We start from the raw sequence: 20,343 nt of genomic DNA, 5'->3' as shown, positions 1-20,343 counted from the left end.
TATTTAGATTGGTAGAATCACAAATTCTCCCGCGTGTAATAAAATAATCAAAATTTTGAATATTTCTGCTGTACAGGCAACCAATAATACACACGTGTCTAACTAAAATCCATTTTCCGGGGAAAACGAATTCGCAATTGCCGGAATTTTCATTAAGCCGTTGAATAAACCCAAAAATGAATTAAACCGCCCGCTTTTTTGGCACTTTTGTTTTTTTGCAAATTCGGCCAATTGAAGGCCACAAAACCGCCATAAAACAACCATAGCAACTGTCAAAATTGAGTGCTTGAATAAATTTTGCTTTGTCAGTTTATTTTATTAATTTTAACATAAAATGGGTGATGAAAGTAAAAACTCGACCGAAGATTCGACTCCAGTGAATCAAGACGAATTAATTTTGGCCCAACAACGGCAAATTGAGAAAGAGGTAATGTGATGGAAAAACTTAGGTTATGTTGTGTTTTTCATTTTTTGTTTATAGATTTCTGAATCGATTCCTTTAGTTGGCGAGCTGGAACCAATTTCCTCGTTAAATAACGAGTATTCAAGTGATGAGGTGTATTTAGAAAAAATCAAAGATCTGTCTTCCAAATATAAGAGCATTCGTAGAACTAGACCGGATGGAAACTGTTTTTTCAGGGCGTATAGTTATGCAGGGCTTGAAAGACTGTTAGATAAAAAAGACGAATTTAAGAAGTTTTACAAACAAGCGGAGGAGAGTAAAAATGTTTTAGTTTCTCTGGGATTTCAACAGTTTACAGTAGAAGACTTTTATGATACTGTGAGTCCCAGCTCAGTGGTTGAAAATCTCCTTATTTTCACTATTTTTAGTATATGGAAGTTCTTAAACGTATAGGTGATATAGATGACGTAGAAGACGCCAAAAAGACACTCCATCAGTTGTTTAATGAGCAAGGCTACTCTGACTACATGGTTGTGTACTTGAGGCTTCTAACCAGTGGTCAGTTACAAAAGGAGCAAGACTTTTATAGCTGTTTTATAGAAGGCCATAGATCCGTACGTCTTGCATTGTCTTAATCCCAATTCTAAACAGTTTGTTACAGGTAGCTGACTTTTGTCACCAAGAAGTTGAACCAATGTACAAAGAAAGTGATCATATTCACATTATTGCTGCTTGTGCTGCTTTGAATACCGGCGTTCGCGTAGTTTATATGGATCGGGGTAATAATAAATCCGTTACTGAGCATGATTTTCCTGAAGGGTGTATCCCCTCTGTGCATCTTTTGTACCGTCCAGGACATTATGATATTTTGTATCTCTAATTTCAAGAGGTTTTTCTCATTTTCATTTATACAGTTCACAAATAAAATTGTTGAGATTGTAAGATGCAGCGTTTTATTTACCACACCCAAAAAACAGATGAGTCGAAATTCTAAAATTAAAAGTCGTTAGGAGCATGCAAGCCCAAAATTTGTTTTTAAAAACGCGAACAGTAAGTCTACTCACATAGTCCTCGCATTCGCACTTAACAGCCACTTTAGTCACAGGAAAACCGCGATAATTCGTCACGAATTCAGACTTTTCCCCTCGAAAGACGGGCAATTAACTAAATGATTTATTTGGTGGTTATGTAAATTCTCCAAGCAGAGCGCAAAAAAATCCGAACGTTATCAAAGAAGGGCCTTTCTTGGAAAAAAATTGGGCGGCTTCGGCACGGATTTTCTTATCTCTACCAATTTATGCAATAAACACTAGTTTACAATTTTTTTTCTTCTTATATCCCGAGATTAAATTGTAATTTTCTAGTGCGGGGGTCCACTGTGATCACAAAAATCCATTGAGCATAATTTTATCACGTCTGGATTTTTCCAGAATTTTTTGTTTCTGCGTAGGAACACATTTATTTGTGGGTAAAATGATTTGCAAATGCAATATTTTTTAAATTTAAAATTTGAATTTTTGGCTAAAATCTGTAAAAACTTCAAATTTGATTATAAGCAACTTTTCCTAATAAGTTTAATCGATACCTCTGACGCGAAGCAAAATATTGAAAAATTCCTCTATTCAAAAAATCGCAGTAGGCTCAGTTTGCAACTTACAGAAAGCCTAGTGGTCTCAATAGATGCACCTATGATTGTGCCAAAATTCAAAATATTTCTCCAAAAATAAACGGACATATGAGCTTGTAGTCAATTAAGCGACACCCTGTATAAGTAAAAAACCAGACGTGATAACTTTTTTCTGTTTTCAGTTTTGAATTCTGCTTAAAAAACTCTTCACGATTCAACCCTTTTCATGGTGGGATATAAAACCTTGTAAACTAGTGTAATTATTACTCAGATTTATACTATAAAGTTTTAAATGTGGCCTAAATCCACTAAAGATTGTTAGATTATTATTAATAATAATATGCAGAATAATTATTTTAGAGTAAAAATATGAAAGACAAATATCCAAAAAATTAATACCCATATAATTTGATGTCAACATTATTCAGTGCAACCGTTATTTATCTAACACAATCAATACAATAAATTGGCTTCACCTGTCTACGTCTACACAAGAAGAATAAATACCAGTAAACAAACATCTGATTGCCCCTTATTAAATATCAAACTTGTCCATTTTTGGTTGTTTCAAACAACAAATCAGTTCTAACTTCTAACAGTGCCACTCTACATCATGAAGATAGCACTCCTTCTACTGATATGTTTAAACCCCAGCAGACCAAGTATCTTTTTACCAGTAATCAACGATTTAATTGAAAACTTTAACAACACGCAAATTATCCTCGGGCTTTTATGTCACAAGAATGGTATTTAAAACCTGTTAAAAACCGTTTCTCTGAATTATTTTTAGATGCTAAATCAATGTTACAAGAGTTCTCGACAACATATCAAGTCAATATTCTACCACGAAATATTTCTGCAATTACCTATCCGCGTCCTCCTAGTCATGTAACGTATGTGCTGGACGCCAGTTGTAATACTTCCAATGAGACTCTAGCTATGGTATCCAAATCTGTCTGTTAGCACAATAAAAACTAATTTTTTGAAGGCCAACGATGGTAAACTCTTTGCAAGTCCGTTCAAGTGGATTATCTATCACGACGAAGAATTTAATATCACCACTTTACAAGGATTCGATTTTTTAGTCGATAGCGATGTAACTCTAGTTGTTAAAGAAGACGAAGGATTTACAGTGACCAAAGTCTATAAACAACAACTCAACTCTCCATTACTTGAAGAAAACATTGGGACGTGGACTCGCAGTACCGGATTTACTGGCGATTACGAAAAAGTTACATATAAAAGGAGGAGGAATTTAAAGAGAACCATCTTAAACTCCTGCATTGTTCTTACAAACAACGACTCCATCCATCACCTGACTGATAGAAGGTTTACCAGCAGTCTTCCAATCAATTAACCAAACAAATCCTTTTTAGAGATATCCACATCGACAGCATCGCTAAAGTTAACTACGTTCTAGTCGAGCACTTATCGGACACCATCAATGCAAGTCTCAACTATTCAATTCAAAGCACGTGGGGCTATAAAGACAAAAATTCAAGTTGGAGTGGTATGATAGGCGAATTGACTCGCAACGAAGCTGATATTGGAGGCACGGCGCTTTTTCTAACAGTGGATAGAGTTGACATTATTGATTACATCGCAATGACGACGACGACAAAATCAAAATTTATTTTTCGAGAACCAAAATTGTCTTACGTTAGCAATGTTTTTATCATGCCCTTCGACTTGTACGTGTGGTTGAGCACCGGCGCTTTGTTTCTAGTCACTGCAGTGATATTGTACATCGTCACTAAATGGGAATGGAAGAAGAAAACGTACACTGAAATTTCAGTAAGTGATTTCGTGAGATTCACCAATCCTTGAGAGTTTTTTAGAATCAATCCAACGAACTTGAACTTCGGAGTTCCTGGATTGAAATAGTCTTTGAGACGTTTGCTGCGTTTTGTCAACAGGGCACACATTCAGTTCCTTATAGTATCCCTGGCCGCGTCACTTTAATTTTTCTTTTGGTATCATTCATGTTTTTGTACACGTCGTACTCTGCTAATATTGTCGCTTTGTTACAATCGTCTTCTAACAGTATTCAAACTCTGAAAGATATTCTCAAATCGCGCTTAGATGTCGGTGTCCACGACACTGTATTCAACCATTTCTATTTCCCGGTGAGTTATAAAAAAATCAAACTTTTCTAAACTGGTTTTGTGACTAGAACGCGACTGAACCAATTCGCAGAGGAATCTACGTACAGAAGGTGGCCCCTCCTGGTCAGAAACCTCGATTCTACTCTCTAGAGGAAGGAATCAGGAGGATGAGAAACGGACTCTTCGCTTTTCATGTCGAAACGGGCCCTGGATACAAATTTGTCAGTAAGTTATAAGTACGAGTTACTTCCCCAAATTAAAGTAAATGTTAGCTGAGACTTTCCGGGAAGACGAAAAATGCGGTTTGCACGAAATACAGTTTTTACAAGTACAAGATCCTTGGTTGGCAATACAAAAGAATTCGTCGTATAAAAAAATGTTGAAAGTTGGGTAAGTGACTGGGAGCTACAACACGAAAAGACATTTAAGATTCCAGCCTTCGCCAACTCCAAGAGAATGGTATTCAAAGTCGAGAAGTCGGTTTGATTTACACTAAGAAACCTCAATGTTTGTCAAGAGGTAATTCCTTTATAAGTGTGGGAATTATAGATTGTTATGCGGCTGCTGTGGTATTTGTTGGAGGTTTGGCGGCGGCGACGGTTGTTCTAATTTTGGAAATTTATGTGCATTACAGGTAATATTTCACTAATGAGACGTTATGTGAAATTGGGGCATTTTTAGATTGAAATACTACTTGAATAAAAGAAAGAAGATTTCTCGGAATTCATAATCAGTGGCAAATGTCTGTTATATTCTTCATTAAATGCTTTGTTGCACGAAATTACATTACGTCTAGTCATTCCATATGTAATTAACTTTATACGTACTGCACTGCATTTTCCTTAATATCGTACTCGAAATCCGAAACGATAATTCTATAGTTGGTATTTATATAACTTATAATTTACATTCAACTCATGTTTAGAGTTTTGTGTTGAAATTGAGATTCATGTATTAAAGTTGCACTTGTGGCGATGTAAAATGAATAAACTTTTGCTAAAGCTAGTCGTAGTTTTTTTGTGCGCAAAATTTTCCAGATGCCATTTAGATTTATCAATGGTCGAGGATTTTATTGAACATTTTAATAACACACAAATTATTTTCGGAATGTTTTGCCATAAAAGAGGTAAGTGCGTATTTTTTTATCATTTGTTTTGTCGGCGCATTAAACCATGCATTACAAAACTGTAAAACACCAAACACGATTTTTTTAAATTTATTATACAGGGTCCAGCAACACTTGTGTCCACCCCTAAAATCGCCTTCAATTTTAAAGATAAAATTTTGAAAATTTGCAAACACTCATAGTTGACAAAGCTCTAAAAGCTGACGCAAAAATTTGTTTTTTATCACTGATAGTGTTGGCATCGCGACGCCCTTAAAATGTCATTTTTAGTTAATTGTGAGGGTTTGTGATATCAACCTTTAATTTTTTTTTTTTTCAATATAAATGTGTTAAAAATATCTCAGTTGTTATTTTAGATTCAAGGCAAATTGTCTTCAAAATTTGAGAAAAAAATGCTGTTTTATCAAGTTAGTTTCCAATTTCATTACGTTAAAGTTGGGAACTACGTTTACACCCATCTGTCAGCATCTTGTGTCACAACTGACATCTATCTTTTGGCTCGCTTTAGATTGTAACAAAAGTCTTACTTGGTGAAATTGTCGCCTTGTCGATGTTAATTAACGATTTCTGGTGTCCATAAAGTGCAACATGCCCGTGTTAATCAAAATTAACCTTTATAAGAGTGAGTGAAGTCACTTGTGAAACTTTGGTGTAAACGTAGTTTGCCGATGCGCTGCCTTAATTTTGAAAACTAACTTGATAAAACAGCGTTTTTGTCGTAAATTTTAAACACAATTTGCATTTGATTTAAAATAAAAACTCAGATATTTGTATCACAGTTATATTGAAAAAAAATTGATTTTGTCAACTATGAGCGTATGCAAATTTTCAAAATTGTAACTTTAAAATAAAAGACGATTTTGGGGGTGGACACAAGTGTTGCCGGACCCTGTATAAATTTGATAAGAAGAAACGTCATAACGACAATTTATTTATAATTCCTAATTCTAAAACTTTTAACCAAGTTCCAATTTTTAAATAACAATGAAATTAGGTGAAAATATTATTTTGACTCTATTTTTTATTAATAGTGCCAAATTACAAAATGTTTGAGCAGAAGACGCAAATTTTTGAAATTTTGATTTCTGGGACTATAAAAAAAAACTTTGTTGAAATATACAATTCTAGCAGTTTAACATCACGCTCGGAAAATATTATTTTGAACTTATCTACTAACTAAGACAACTACTAAGACAAATGTTAAGTAGTTTTTTTAAGACCCAAAAATTTCCCAAAAAAAATAAAAACTTGTAGTAAATTCGTGATAGTTTCCGATCTATAGCAACAAAATCTGCAGAGGTTAATATCTCTAATTTGCTTATTAAGTGAGCAAAATTACAAAAATATAGATCAAAAGATACCAATTTTAGAAATTTTCACTTTTAACACGGCAAAATTTTTCAAAATTTTCTGTAAAAAGAGTAATATTTTTTAAGCTATAACGCAATAAAATTTGGGAAGATTACTACTTAGAACTTTGAGCTGATTATTTATGCGAAACCATAAAATTTCAAATTATTTATAGATGCGCTGCAACTTCTGGCCCATTTTTCTTCAAACTACCAAGTAAACACTTTACCAGTAAGCGACGCAAAAATCTCATTTCCTCCACCCCCAAGTTACACTGTTTTCGTCATGGACGCTAATTGTCACAACGCAAAACAAACTTTAATGCAGGTTTGAGCAAATAAACTGTAGACTCAATAACGTCAGTATTTTTAAGGCAAATAAAGCAAAACTGTTTGCTGATCCATTTAAATGGATTATTTACAATGACGAACATCTTGACGTGCACGAACAATTTAAAGACTTGGATTTCATGGTTGATAGTGATGTTACTCTTATTCTTAAAACCATCGCAATGAAGATTTATAAGAGATATGTGGATACTGCCCTGGTAATCGAAAATATAGGTAACTGGACACGCGATCACGGTTTTAGAGACAATGGTTATGAAAAAATCACGTACAAACGACGGAGAGATTTGAAAAAAACCGTTTTTAACGCGACCATGGTGATAACAAATAAAGATTCTTTGAATCACTTAACAGATAGAAAGTTAAAACCCTGTAAAAAGTTGACGATAAGCAAAAATAAACGTTTTTTTAGGGACATTCATATCGACAGTATCGCCAAAGTGAATTACGCCCTCGTTGAACACTTAGCCGAGACAGTTAACGCTGGAATAAAATACTCGATTGAAAATTCTTGGGGCTATCGAAATAAAAATGGAACTTGGAGTGGCATGATCGGAAAATTAACCCGCAAAGAAGCCGATATCGGAGCCACAGGACTTTTCCAAACGGCCGACCGAGTCGACTTTATCGAATATTTAGCGAAAGTTACCCCTACAGCTTCAAATTTTATATTCCGGGCACCGAAATTATCGTACGTTAGTAACGTTTTTACGTTACCCTTCCACAGACAGGTTTGGCTAAGCACATGCGCTCTGTTTGGGGTAACTGCCATCATTTTTTACATTGTGACTAAATGGGAATGGAAAAAGAAGGAGTACGTTGAGTTTTCAGTAAGAAATTATGTTGTAATTTTCAGAAAAAATACTATTAGTATCAATAGGCTGACACCACTGATCCTGAAATTCGCAACTCTTGGTCTGAGGTTGTCTTTGAAACATTTGCAGGTGTTTGTCAACAGGGTACTGCCTCAATACCTTACAGTATTCCAGGCCGGGTCACTTTACTCTTTCTTTTGACTTCTTTTATGTTTCTTTACACTTCGTACTCGGCGAATATTGTCGCGTTGTTGCAAAGTTCGTCTCACAGCATTCAAACTCTGAAGGATCTTCTCAATTCACGTTTAGACATCGGAGTACATGACACAGTCTTCAACCGCTTTTATTTTCCGGTTAGTTTGCTTCATTTAACATTTGTTAGTACAACGCTGTTATAGCAAACTAGAGAACCAGTCCGCAGAGAATTGTACTTAAAACGCGTCATTCCTTCTGGCCAAAAACCGAATTTCTACACAATAGATGAAGGGATTAAACGGTTAAGAAGTGGATTATTTGCTTTTCATGTTGAAACAGGTCCTGGATACAAACTTATCTGTAGGTAAAAACTTCCAGTTCTCACTCTAATAAAGTGTTAGCTGAAACCTTTCAGGAGGAAGAAAAATGTGGTTTACAGACAATAGGCTTTTTGGAAGTTAGAGATTGCTGGCTGGCGATACAGAAAAATTCGCCTTACAAAAAAATGTTTAAAGTCGGGTATGTTAACTTTACCAAAGTACAATTAATTGTGAGAGCTTTCAGACTTCTTCAGCTTCAAGAAAATGGGATTCAAAAAAGACAAGTCGAACTGATTTATCCGAAAAAACCGTCATGTTTGGTGGGTGGCAGCAGCTTTATAAGTGTTGGGATAATAGACTGTTATGCTGCTGCTGAAGTTTTGATGTTTGGGATGGCAATGGCGGTCCTGGTGTTGATTCTAGAGATTTTTGTTCACCGGAAATTGTAAGAATTTTGATTTTTAGATTTACAAAATGAAATTAGTAATTCTAGATTGCAGTATAAAATAAGAAGAAACAAGTGAAGACTAAATTGCAATCTTTAGTAGCACAAATTGATGTCATATTTTAGTTAGTAAAAATTAAACACGATAATGCGTAATAGGTAAGATTATTGAATTTGATTTGTACCTAAAAACAACAAAAAATGACACAAAAATGGTGGAGGTGCCGGGTAAAAAAGTAATAAAAAAACAAAACATAAATTTCCATCAGTTTAATATTGTTATAAAAATAATACAAGGTGTTTATAAATGTTTCTAGCATCAAGAGTGGCTATGAAATGTCAAAGAAATTTGCTGCTTATTACAAATGCGGGTTTAGATTTTTCAACTGACATTTGTAGTTAACCTCAATTATGTAGCAAAGTAAGTTTTGAAAAAAAATCTGTTCTAATTGTGGTTTAAAACCTGAAAATTATACACTTAAACACAAAACCGTAACTTAAAAGTCGTTGATGCAAATGACATTATCAATAATTTTCTAGATAGTTATATTCACTATGAAAACAAAGCGGCAAAATAGTGCATGACAGGAATTCCAGAGCCATCCTTGATGCTAGAAACATTTATAAACACCTTGTATCTACTTATATTGGTAATGTAAATAAATTAGATTTGGTTTTACTATAACTAACGATTTGGAGAGATCATTTCATTTATAAATCACAGTACAATTTCTTCTCGAACGAAAGAATGGCCTTGTAAACATTATGCACAGGAAGCTTCTTCAATACTGTATAAAACTGACTAGAATTCTTGATCCCTAGAATACGGATGATATAGCTTCGAGCAGCATCTCTAGCTAATTCAACCAAACAAGGCACTTCTGGTAATTTTTCAATCTTCTTCACAACTTTGTCAGATGCACCATCATCCAAAAAGAACTCTTTTAACTGAGGCCGCGCAAAATAAAACAGCATGACATCTAAATCCATCAATAAATACGAACGAGGGTTTTGTAAAAATGACTCGATGGTTAGATTAACATCGTAAATAAAATACGGCATTATTGATTGTTGGATTACCTCATGGTCGTACAATGTACAGCATGGAACGTACTCTTGTGGTTCTTCTATCTCCATGTGAAGCATAATCTCAAATAATTCGGACCGTCCGTAAGAAACGTAAGCTGCATTTAGATCGAAAGCGTTGACTGGTACTCCATAACTCAATAAACAGAGGACGGCCTCAGTTAATTTTTCCAAAGAAAAATTACTTTTCCGGAAAATGTTAATTAAGCTGGAGATAGATGACACTGAGACACACCGACTTTCAATAATCTCCTCAATAAAATCGCTTTCCAAAAAAGTATAAAGAATAGTCAAAAACTCAGGAGTGGCTCGCTTCATGTTTTCAGTCGTCATAAGAAAGTTAGTTAAAACACAACACTGTCTACACATGTCTTTAAAAACGTAGTCAAACTTCTCCCAGAACAGTTTCAAATGTTCCGGTTTAACTTCCGTTATCCTGTCGCTGAAATTTTGCAAGTCTTCTTCATTATAAGTAACATTCGTCGCCGTCTCTAAAATCTTCGGAAAGACTCTCCATTTAAGAACCATAGCTCTCGTTAAAATTTTAAGATCCATCGTACATCCACCGTCATCAAACGTATAATTGTACAAAGTCAATCTTAATTCAAACTTGAGATCGTCTATCATTACTGGAAGTTTCCCGGTGTTGGAAGGAACAGTTGCATCGGCTCCATAGTACAACAACATGTAGATAATTTCATTTTTTTGGTGGAGACAAGCTTGGTACAACGGTGTGTTCCCTTTAGAATTCTGGACGTTAATCTCGCTTCCTGCTTTTATTAAAAAGTGACATATTTCCAAGAACCCAAAGTGACAAGCATAGTGCAGGGGGATGCACCCTGCCTTGTCTCTTCTATTAACATCAGCCCCTTTTTTGACTAGTTTCTTCACAAATTTCAGTTTATGGAAAACTACAGCTGAGAATAAGGCACTGGCGTTGTGTAGGTTTGGTTCATCCACCTTGATCTCGGCTCTACTTAGCAAAAAATTGAAGGTAATTTTACTGGAATGTTGCCATTAGCCTTTGGTCTTAAAAGGTGTTGTAGAGTACCTGTTATTAATTATCGCGATGTGAAGTAAAGTGTTGCCGTCATTGTCTTTGGTATTTACAGACGCCCCTCGTAACAACAAGAGTCTTAGAAATGTGACTCTATTGTGTATCACCGCGTTGATCAAAGGAGTAGAATAGATTGACTCAGACTAGAAAATTTGAATATGAGAAATGCAGGAGCAGCAAAGTGTACATACGTGGTCAGGTGATAGTTGCTCGGTGTTCATGTCTTCTATAAAACATCTGAGGTCTCGGACTAATATTGGTATGTTACCCATTATAGAAGGAGGACTAATTTCTAACTTAAAATATATACAAGAGAAACAGATATGTTATTATTATTGGTCAACTCACAAATGTACCATCCAAGGTCAGCTTTTCTAGATAAACATGACTTTACGTCATAGTGACGCCAATTTAATATGCACACCCAACTTGAGAAGGTTTTAATTGGAATTTATGTCTAAACTTATTGAGCTATCAATTTATATCAATGTCTAGGGTAGGGGTTTTTGACGCCCACATGGACGCCGGCGTCGGCGCCGTCGCTGTTTCAATTGACGCTGCTAGTGGCTAGAATTAATTTTTTATTTCTTTAATTTTTTTACAAAATATTTAATCAAAGCAAATTAGAACTTTTGGGTTTTGGATATGAGGCAAAAAACCTGAGCGCCCTTTTTTTTTGCGTGTATAATGGGTTGCCTACCCCGGTTTGTTGACATGCGTGACAGTTCTCCTAACCTCAAACTTTGACATGTGGGTCCTGCCCCACAAGTTCAAATCCTAAATCTCGACATGGCGCAACCGAAAAACAAAAAAGCGTCTCCGTGGGTGCAATGCGAGACGTGTTTCATCAACATAATAACCAAAGACATTGAAAAGCACTCAGGTGATTGTCCCCCAAGTCTCTCGGAATCCTACGGCTTCGTAAAAGATGAGATTCTCTTCGGAAATTTAGACATCAAAACGAACGAGGATATTAAAGGCGTCGTCGAGAAAGACAGTCTGGTGTTTTTAAGTCAAGGGGCGATACAGTTGTGTGGGCTTTCAATTGGGGATTGGGCTCTAATTAAATTTAACAACGGGTTACCACCGGTGGCGAAAGTTGTGTGGCCCACGAATGAGAAGAGTTTGACGAGTGTCCTGTTGACGAAACAAGGTATTCAAGGGGGCGATTTACGTAATTTTGTGTTATCTAACAGTTTTTAGGGCTGCAATTAAGTCAGGGTGAGCTTAACTTTGTAGTGACTGTCTCACCAGTCCCTAGTGACCTGCCAGAAGCTTACAGAATCAGCGTTGTTGCCCTCAATGTCCCGAAAACCTTTGAAATCACGTCAGAGTTATGTAACAGAATCCAGAAAAACTTCTCTGACAAGCTTTTTTGCGTCGGAAACAGAATTTCTATTATGTTTTTTGGAAAAGCAATAAAATTTGAGATCAAACAAATCGAATTATTTCAGGAGAATTTAGAAGATAAGTTTGAGAGACTGAGCACTGAAGACTGTTCTTTTTACAAAGCAACTAATAAAACACTTTGGAGCTTATTCTGGTGAGTCCTCAAGAACGACAATTTTAGATCCATCACGACTGTTTTAGTGATAACTCCGAGTTTGACAAAACCACAAAAAATATCGATCTTCTTTCAACTATTGGTGGTTTGGACCATGAAATTACCGAAGCTAGAGAAGCAATGAACGCGTGTTTACTCAAATCAAAATCCTATGGACTCAAACACTCAAAGTCCATCCTTCTGTATGGAAACTCCGGGACTGGGAAAACTCTCCTAGCTAGAGCGTTATCACAAGAATCAAAAGCACACACGATTGAAATTTGCGCGTCTGATTTATACAGTAAATACTCCAGCAGTGTTGAAGAAACAATCAAAAATTTGTTCCAAGACGCCATTGATCACGCTCCTAGTGTCATAATTTTAGACGAAGTTGATATTCTTTGTCCTCTGAGAACGCAGAGGATTACAGATTCTGAGAAACGCGTCATCTCAACTCTAATCTCAATGCTCGACCATTTAAATCAAAACTCTGATCAAGTGTTCATTTTGGCCACCACAAGCAAACTCGACTCTATAGATCCCGTTTTTCGGCGCTACGGTCGCTTTGATAGGGAACTAGAGATCAGCACCCCGAATCCAAAGAATAGAAAGAATATCCTAGAGAAGGTCCTGAAGGACGTTGTCCACGATCTCACCGAAGTATCTCTAGACGAAATCGCTTTAAACACGCACGGATTCGTCGGAGCTGATTTAGTCTCCCTTTGTTCCAGAGCCGGTTTGAACGCTTCTAGACGAGATAGCGACAGTATCTCTCTGGAAGACTTCAAATTGGCTCTGAAGCACGTCAGACCCAGCGCCATGAGAGAGGTACAAGTCGAGGTGGCGAATGTCGGGTGGTGCGATATTGGAGGACAAGAAAACTTGAAGTTGATTCTGAAGCAAGCGGTGGAGTGGCCTTTGAGACACCCCGAGAGTTTTGTTAGATTAGGGGTGACTCCCCCGAAAGGAGTGTTGATGTTTGGACCCCCTGGGTGCTCGAAAACGATGATAGCGAAGGCTTTAGCCACGGAGAGCGGGCTGAATTTCTTATCAATTAAAGGTAAGTTGGAACAAATACCAAACAATTGATTTAAATTTGTGATAGGTCCCGAATTGTTCAGTAAATGGGTCGGAGAATCGGAGAAAGCCGTCCGGGACGTCTTTCGAAAAGCGCGCCAAGTGGCCCCGTCCATCATTTTCTTCGACGAAATTGATGCGCTCGGTGGAGAACGAAGTTCGGGTTCTAGCACCAGCGTCCAAGAGAGAGTTCTTGCCCAACTCCTGACTGAACTAGACGGAGTGTCGCCGTTGGGAGACGTAACAGTGCTAGCTGCGACTAACAGACCCGATCGCATTGATAAAGCTCTTTTGCGTCCGGGTCGCCTCGATAGAATCGTGTATGTTCCTCTACCTGATCAGAACACAAGAAGAGAAATCTTCAAGTTGAAACTATCGAAAATGCCCGTAAGTTCACGTCCTAGACAAGTGCCGTGATGGGAGTTTGTTTTTTCAGGTCAATAATGTCGAGATTGAGGAACTGGTGAAGCTAACTGATGGATATTCAGGGGCTGAAGTCAACGCAGTTTGTCACGAAGCAGCAATGGTGGCTTTAGAGGAGAGTTTGCAAGCTACAGCTATTGAGAAACGCCATTTCGAGAAAGCGCTTCAATTAGTTAATCCTAGGACACCTGAAGGCCTTAATAAGTTGTATGAAGATTATTTAAAGCGAAATATATAATTTAGTTGCCGTAAAAAACAATATTTTTCATCGTTTGTATTGCACAAATTAAAAAAGAAATAGAAGTTACGAACTCAAGATAAGATCGGATTCTTATCGTAAAGATTAAAAAAAAACAATTGCATAGATCGCGGTTTTCCATCGTTGCGTTTTCAAAAACAAAAGTTCAAAAAAAAACGTTATAATTCCATACACGATTTGTTTATAACAGTTAATCTAGTTATACAATTTTTAAAGTAATATGCACAAGAAAAAAACAAATAAAAAGCGCGCTCCAATGTATTTTATATTTCCTTATGCAGAATTGCCAACTGCGATATTTAACGTTTCGTGTCCCAATATCGTGAAGTTAGGAGCTGAATACAACCACTCTTAGCAGTGAGGTAACATAATCCAACTTGAAATTGACCCGTACGCCTTTTCGAATCAATTTTTTAGCCGCTATGGATAAAATGAGTTTTTTATTTCGTGTTTTAAGACGATTTTGATTATTGCCTCTTAGATTACCTAATTTAATTGAGAAGTTGTAAAGCATTTTTGCGACTTTTCTAAATTTCTGGTTAAAATATAATTTAAAAAAAGCGATAACTTGTGTTTTCTGTTTCGAGGTTCAACTGTAGTTTCAACGTAAGGGAAATAAAACAAAACTCATTGATTTTTGTACAAATGTTATTAACTCAGACACAAAACATTTATAATATTACACAATTAATTAAATTATTAAATTTTAACAATCTCTAGCTTTAAATGTTAAACACTCCCGAGAAACTAACGCGAAATGTGTTTAAACCGAAACGTCCTATCACTACTATCCATCCTGCAACGATTCAATTTCAAAATCACTTTATTTCTGTTTAGCACAATTTTTTAATTTTTCGCGCGGAAATAATAATAACAGTGACTGTGTTAAAAATACAGTTTTCGAAGAAATTCCAACTTGCCTATTTCACATGTCGCTGGGAGGTGTAATTAAAGATGTTTTAGTATACTCACTGACTCTTAGTTCTTTCATTAAAAGTGGAGTAAACTTTGATTTCGCCTTTAATCAAGCTCATAATTAACCAATTCATTCCTTTCGTTTTACTTTTAAACCTAGCCTAGTTTATGTGGCTAGCTTCTCTCTATCTCGATTTTGCCAACCTATTTGTGACGTCATTACTATTTTGGTCCATTAATAACAGTGCGCGATTGCGAGGTTAACTCATTCTTAATCTGCTTTTTTACAAACGCAGTACGTAACTAGTTCTTATCTTATTTTTTATTAGGAGGCAATATAATGATTACATTGGTTTTCGTTTCTTTTTTGGGTAAGATACTGGGGCTTGGTGTATTGTTGGTTGCAGATATACGTTCTTGTAATGTTCAATTTGTTTTTATTATGTTTTATTATGGAAAACGTTCGAAATTAACAGTATGTTAAGAAGTAAAAATTACGTCTTGTGTTAGTCCAAACAATTGGTACTTGATTGTATATTATCTGAAATCATAATCAAGCAAACAATTTGTTATCAAAATTCACCACTTGTTCTAAGTCCTTCAAAATTCTGCTATTCGTCTTTGTCTCTTTGTTTTTTATTGAGTTGATGTTTTTCTTATTTAATATTATTTCCAATCTTGTTTCCTAAATCAGGTGCACTTGTCTGTTGTCTTATAGTCTTTGAAAGTGGTTTCACTAATCTACCTTTCTTCTCCATTGTTCTCGTTTGTTATCCCTCCTTCATTCTGATTTTCTTATTTTGATTGTCTTGCGGTTTCCACTATTATTTTCTTCAACGTTGCACACAAAATCTTCACAGGACTGTAATCCTGATTTAATTATTATTACTTTGTTTTATTACTTTCTTAGTTTGTTCTCCTTCTCATTCCTTATTCACCCCCTCTTATTGTCTAAATCTTGCACATGTAAACTCACCAATTTATTTTCTTTCAATTTGTTGCTATTTCTTTCTATTCATGGTAATAAAATAAACATTCTCTAAGGATTCTAACTATTTAGACAGTATCATGTGGTAACGTGCACCTATTATATTAAAAAAGCAAAACCCGAGAATTTAATTTCCTTCGGCCCTTCAGATCAAACAACCGAGTATAATAGAAATGTTGCGTCTCCCGAACCGAGCAAGCAGCCCGTTTATGCTGCTTTTTTCAATTTCCTTGTGCTTTCAAAGTCTGAATTATATTTCTAGCATGTCTCGCAACAACATATGCTGACGTCATGGACATCAACGAGTTTTTCCCAGACATTAATGGAAATCTAACGAAAATTACCTGGGCCCATGCTGTTAACGACAAGACGTATCTGAAAAGTGCATTAAACAGTATGACACACACCCAGAAAATGTCAGATATTCCCTAACGGCCACTTTCAGGTTCAGTTATGATGCTGGAAGCGGACGTCGTTTATGGCAAAATTAATGGAAGTGGTGAATCGATCCCCATCATGGGTCATCCACCTGCGACCCAGTCCGACCTCTCGCTTCAAGACTTTTTGACAACCACATATGACTTTAATAAAGATAAAAATAACCATTCCGTCCGTAAAGGCGTCAAACTGGATTTTAAATCGACGGAAGTTTTTACAAAATCCGTCGATTTAATCAAACGACTTTATAATTCCGTGAGTGTTCGTAGCAGTTAAATTAATCATTCAGGTTAACAAGGGTCTTCCAGATTGATTATCCCATTTGGATAAATGCTGACATTATCAGTGGTCCTCTCAACTCTCTGACAATTCCAGTTGATGCCAACACATTTTTAGCTGACGCGAAAATTTTCAACAAATCGGTGTTGTCTCTCGGGTGGACCACCACAAAACCAGAAGCTAACAATCGTTATACTGATGAACAAATAAGCAAAATGGTTGAAGCAATAAAAAGGAACGACGTTACACAAGATGTGACTTTTGCTGTGAGGGCGGGCATTGCTGCGGAAAGTTTGGAGCAAATGAGGCTTTTAAAGGACGGAATAAATAATTGCACTTTGACCATTTGGTCCAGCGAAGGAGATAACGTAGATGTTCCAAAACTGCGGGATTTAATATTTGAATACGGGATAAAACGGGTTTATGTTGATGTTCCCAAGGATTTATATGACCGTTTGGGTCTTGGAAGTTCAGCCCCGCTAATTCAAGCTTCCATGTTTGTACTTCTTGTCACTGTAATACTCTCACTTTTGTAAATCTGAAATAAACGACCTGTATACGGCCCCACAAATCCCTTGTCGAATTTCAGCAGATGCAAGTACGTGCTACTTGACATTCTTCGGTAATTGGTGATTCAGACGACTCAATAACTCAATGCTTCTATTGACGCCGAATCAGTTAATCCCGGAATCGATGGGGTGGATGCAGTCTTAATAACACGTTCCACCCACCCCAATATCGGTTTTGTATGGATTCACCCATAAATACGTGTAATTTGTAAAGTTGAATAATGTGAGACCATCTGGCTACTAATCCAGCAATCCTATGATGCATGACAAGCTCGTAATAAATGTAAACAACTAAACATGTTGTGTAGTTGAGCTGAAGCGATGTTCGGGAAATCTAACGAGGATGTTGCATAATTTGTTCATTCCCAAATGCCTTTGTGTGCATCCAAAATGTTTTAGCAGTATTAAATTTATCAGTCTCTTTGTGCGGTTATGCTGCACCGTTGATGTTTATTTCATTTTTCTGAACAATAGTTAAAACATCAGGGTGGATTTTAATTTACAAGAAAAACAAACAACAGGCGAAATAAGTTTGCTTTTGTGATAAATAACTCCAAATTACGAGTACTAAATTTTTAATTAAAATCGCGATCGTTTGGAACGATGCGAGGGCAAATATTTTGCCAAAATCATCGCAGGTTTGTTTATTTTCAGCTTCATGTGTTGTGTTTATTTTTTCAGTAGATACACCAAAATCAAAACAGTTTAGAAAATTATCTGGAACGGTCTAAACTGGTTAAATTTTTACTCAAAAAATTACAGCAAGCGGGAAATATAATAAATACCCGTTTACTTTGTCGCTGAAGTTTACGACTTTATTATAATGCCCCATTGGATCGTTGACTGGTAACGGAATAAATAAATGTGTAGGAGATAGTTTATAGATGCGTTTTTTCTACATAATAAACAAAGTATACATAAAACATGAACAAAGGGTGCTAGAGGCTAAACTTATAAAACGATCCTTTTCATGTAAATGTAGTTACTTTATGTAAAGGTATAAGTAATTAATTTACCTCTTTCCTATATGTATGTTAAACGGTTGAATACATAAATCTTAAGTTTTAGAAGTCGAGTATCTAAAGAAAATGGGAAAAAAAGTTGTAACCTTCCTATGTAAAGAGAGAACGTTTTTTAAATATTTTATTGTGCAAACTTGTTTTTTCTTTAAATTAAAAATTGAAGTTCAACCTGAAATTACTGGATTCCGACTGCATTCTAAGATTCTTAGGGGATCTTTTCATTCTTAGAATTTGTCTTTAGATTTCTTAAATTCTTGGAGATCCTTGGGGACTTGAGTTTTCAGACACTTGAGGCTCCCAAATTCCCAGTTCTTGAGTTGGCAGAAGCTTAGGATTATCATATTGTTTGCAGTATAAGCAATTTAGAAAAAAAGTCGAAAAATATAAGAAAAATGTTCGTTTGTTTATCTAAATAGAATAAGTTCTGAGATCTAGACGCTGCACTCCTTTTAAAAATCTTCTAACGAGGCGTCAAATAAAAAAATGTCAAGTAATCAAAAAGATTCGATTGATAGATTTTGAAATTCGTAGGCTTTTTGTTTTTGTGAGGAATTTGGGAAAGTTTGAATCAAGGTTTTAGTTAATTTTTTTAATTTTTAATTGAATCAATTTGAGAATCGAACTCTATTTTGTTCAAACGTTTTTTTCGAAATTCCAACCAAATTTATTTTCGATTTTAATACACAAAACATACAATCTTTAAAATTTCTAATTAAAATCATAAGAAAAATATATAGAAATTACAGTAAACACTTTGCATAAACATGAAAGCACGAATGCAATAAATGCATGAATGCAACAAAGGTATCTATGAATGCCACATTTAATAATTTATAAAAACATTCGACACTAATCTGAACGTTCATTGTCAACTTGTTTCGTGTAAACTTTACAACAAAGCAACGTGGGCTGAGAATAGACAAAGCAATAACGAAGCAACTTCTAGTTTTTGCAAAGTTTTTTGATCCTGAAAGTTGTCCTAAATTCAAAAATTCAGTGATGAACACACAACTGCAGTAAAGTTACATAATTTAGACGACACTTTTCAAGCATTTCGCCCCTGGAGAACGCGGCGCGACCAACTTGAGTTTAAAAATTAACATTAAAAGCAATGTAATGCCTTGGGATATTTGTTTTATGAAAATGCATGTGCATTAATCAAGATTTCTCGGTAGTAACGTAATCATAATAATTTAAGATAATTATAATGAATGAATGCAAAGGTGCCGTGTGGACAAACTCAATTTCATGGCAAGTATGCGAGTAGCAACTTTAGTAAATTGGAAGCATATAAAGGTAAAGTCGTAAACGGCGTTCATACTCAAAAATTCGGTGATGTCGTAAAGTACAGTTGGTGAAACTTCATTAAAAAAGTATCTATAACACCGACGTTCTATAAATTCGTACATTTAATGGCAAAAGCCGCAAATAACGCCGCCAGACTTATTTTATAGGCCCGGTAATTCAGTGGAGTGGTAACCTTTGTCTGTAACCGCCGTAAGAAAAATCCCACGACAAATTACAATACTTTCATACGTGTTTACGCGTCCTTCTGAAATACGAGATCAGACAGTTCGGGAGATGAATGGACCACAATGAATGCGCTTTAACAAATAAAGAGACACCACAGGCTCAGTCGATCCGTTGGCGCGACTTCGAAAGCACGGGCTCTTACTTGAATCTCGCATAAAACACGCGATCTCGAGATTTTTCAACATGATTCTCAACAGTTTGGTGATGTGTTTCTTACCTCTGAAGAAAAATTAAAACTATCGGAAAATGTGTCATGTAAGTACTTGTGGCAATTTTCCATCCTGGAAACAACACCTGAGAAAGTTAAATATAATCACGTGCAAACTGAAAGGAAATGCAATGCGGCATTGTGTTAACTGTCGTTTTTCACACGTTCCTCGCCAACAAGCCCAAAATTATTTATTTTTGGTCGCCTCGACAT

General features: G+C 35.9%; 7 protein-coding genes across 10 annotated transcripts in view; 6 read left to right on the top strand and 1 right to left on the bottom strand.

The window, feature by feature from the left end:
* The first annotated feature begins 222 nt into the window (after window positions 1-222).
* On the top strand, window positions 223-1,345 carry LOC148170102 (ubiquitin thioesterase otubain-like). Its single transcript, XM_088043217.1, has 4 exons — window positions 223-427; window positions 482-781; window positions 832-1,017; window positions 1,065-1,345. Exons 1-4 carry the CDS (start codon window positions 335-337, stop codon window positions 1,281-1,283), a joined length of 798 nt encoding a protein of 265 aa, XP_087899343.1. The 5' UTR covers window positions 223-334; the 3' UTR covers window positions 1,284-1,345.
* A 1,289-nt stretch (window positions 1,346-2,634) lies between these two features.
* Window positions 2,635-5,004, top strand: LOC148170101 (ionotropic receptor 84a-like). Of its 3 annotated transcripts, XM_088043093.1 has the most exons (9): window positions 2,635-2,776; window positions 2,821-2,972; window positions 3,019-3,359; window positions 3,407-3,824; window positions 3,869-4,156; window positions 4,204-4,360; window positions 4,408-4,525; window positions 4,572-4,769; window positions 4,817-5,004. In XM_088043093.1, exons 1-9 carry the CDS (start codon window positions 2,644-2,646, stop codon window positions 4,863-4,865), a joined length of 1,854 nt encoding a protein of 617 aa, XP_087899219.1. In that variant the 5' UTR covers window positions 2,635-2,643; the 3' UTR covers window positions 4,866-5,004. The 3 variants fall into 3 exon arrangements, with proteins under 3 accessions (XP_087899219.1, XP_087899221.1, XP_087899220.1); XM_088043095.1 differs by lacking the exon at window positions 3,869-4,156; XM_088043094.1 differs by having other exon boundaries at window positions 4,572-4,883.
* A 94-nt stretch (window positions 5,005-5,098) lies between these two features.
* Window positions 5,099-9,028, top strand: LOC148170100 (ionotropic receptor 84a-like). The gene is made up of 9 exons (XM_088042858.1): window positions 5,099-5,261; window positions 6,787-6,938; window positions 6,985-7,319; window positions 7,371-7,788; window positions 7,839-8,126; window positions 8,172-8,328; window positions 8,370-8,487; window positions 8,533-8,733; window positions 8,782-9,028. The coding sequence occupies exons 1-9, from the start codon at window positions 5,117-5,119 to the stop codon at window positions 8,810-8,812; spliced, it is 1,845 nt and encodes a 614-aa protein (XP_087898984.1). The 5' UTR covers window positions 5,099-5,116; the 3' UTR covers window positions 8,813-9,028.
* LOC148170099 (uncharacterized) lies at window positions 8,989-11,388 on the bottom strand. Its single transcript, XM_088042859.1, has 3 exons — window positions 11,068-11,388; window positions 10,871-11,019; window positions 8,989-10,822 (listed from the first exon to the last, which is right to left on the bottom strand). Exons 1-3 carry the CDS (start codon window positions 11,146-11,148, stop codon window positions 9,445-9,447), a joined length of 1,608 nt encoding a protein of 535 aa, XP_087898985.1. The 5' UTR covers window positions 11,149-11,388; the 3' UTR covers window positions 8,989-9,444.
* Window positions 11,363-14,555, top strand: LOC148170098 (ATPase family gene 2 protein homolog A). Its single transcript, XM_088042857.1, has 5 exons — window positions 11,363-12,029; window positions 12,080-12,419; window positions 12,467-13,479; window positions 13,525-13,883; window positions 13,933-14,555. The coding sequence occupies exons 1-5, from the start codon at window positions 11,666-11,668 to the stop codon at window positions 14,155-14,157; spliced, it is 2,301 nt and encodes a 766-aa protein (XP_087898983.1). The 5' UTR covers window positions 11,363-11,665; the 3' UTR covers window positions 14,158-14,555.
* A 716-nt stretch (window positions 14,556-15,271) lies between these two features.
* Window positions 15,272-17,369, top strand: LOC148170097 (protein FAM151B). 2 transcript variants are annotated; one of them, XM_088042863.1, is made up of 4 exons: window positions 15,272-15,388; window positions 16,344-16,475; window positions 16,527-16,774; window positions 16,828-17,369. In XM_088042863.1, exons 2-4 carry the CDS (start codon window positions 16,373-16,375, stop codon window positions 17,332-17,334), a joined length of 858 nt encoding a protein of 285 aa, XP_087898989.1. In that variant the 5' UTR covers window positions 15,272-15,388; window positions 16,344-16,372; the 3' UTR covers window positions 17,335-17,369. The 2 variants fall into 2 exon arrangements, with proteins under 2 accessions (XP_087898989.1, XP_087898988.1); XM_088042862.1 differs by having other exon boundaries at window positions 15,272-15,464.
* A 2,507-nt stretch (window positions 17,370-19,876) lies between these two features.
* The window catches only part of LOC148170096 (uncharacterized), a 32,712-nt gene continuing 32,245 nt past the window's right edge, over window positions 19,877-20,343 (top strand). Inside the window, exon 1 of the mRNA XM_088042860.1 lies at window positions 19,877-20,177. The gene's annotated coding sequence lies outside the window, so the exon portion shown is untranslated. The remainder of the gene's footprint in view (window positions 20,178-20,343) is intronic.

Source organism: Gnatocerus cornutus, chromosome 8 (assembly GCF_029298725.1).
Source record: "Gnatocerus cornutus isolate USDA-ARS CGAHR chromosome 8, icGnaCorn1.1, whole genome shotgun sequence".
Taxonomy (NCBI): domain Eukaryota; kingdom Metazoa; phylum Arthropoda; class Insecta; order Coleoptera; family Tenebrionidae; genus Gnatocerus; species Gnatocerus cornutus.
The sequence above is the reverse complement of the archived record's forward strand: the minus strand, read 5'-3'. Positions and strand labels throughout refer to the sequence as shown.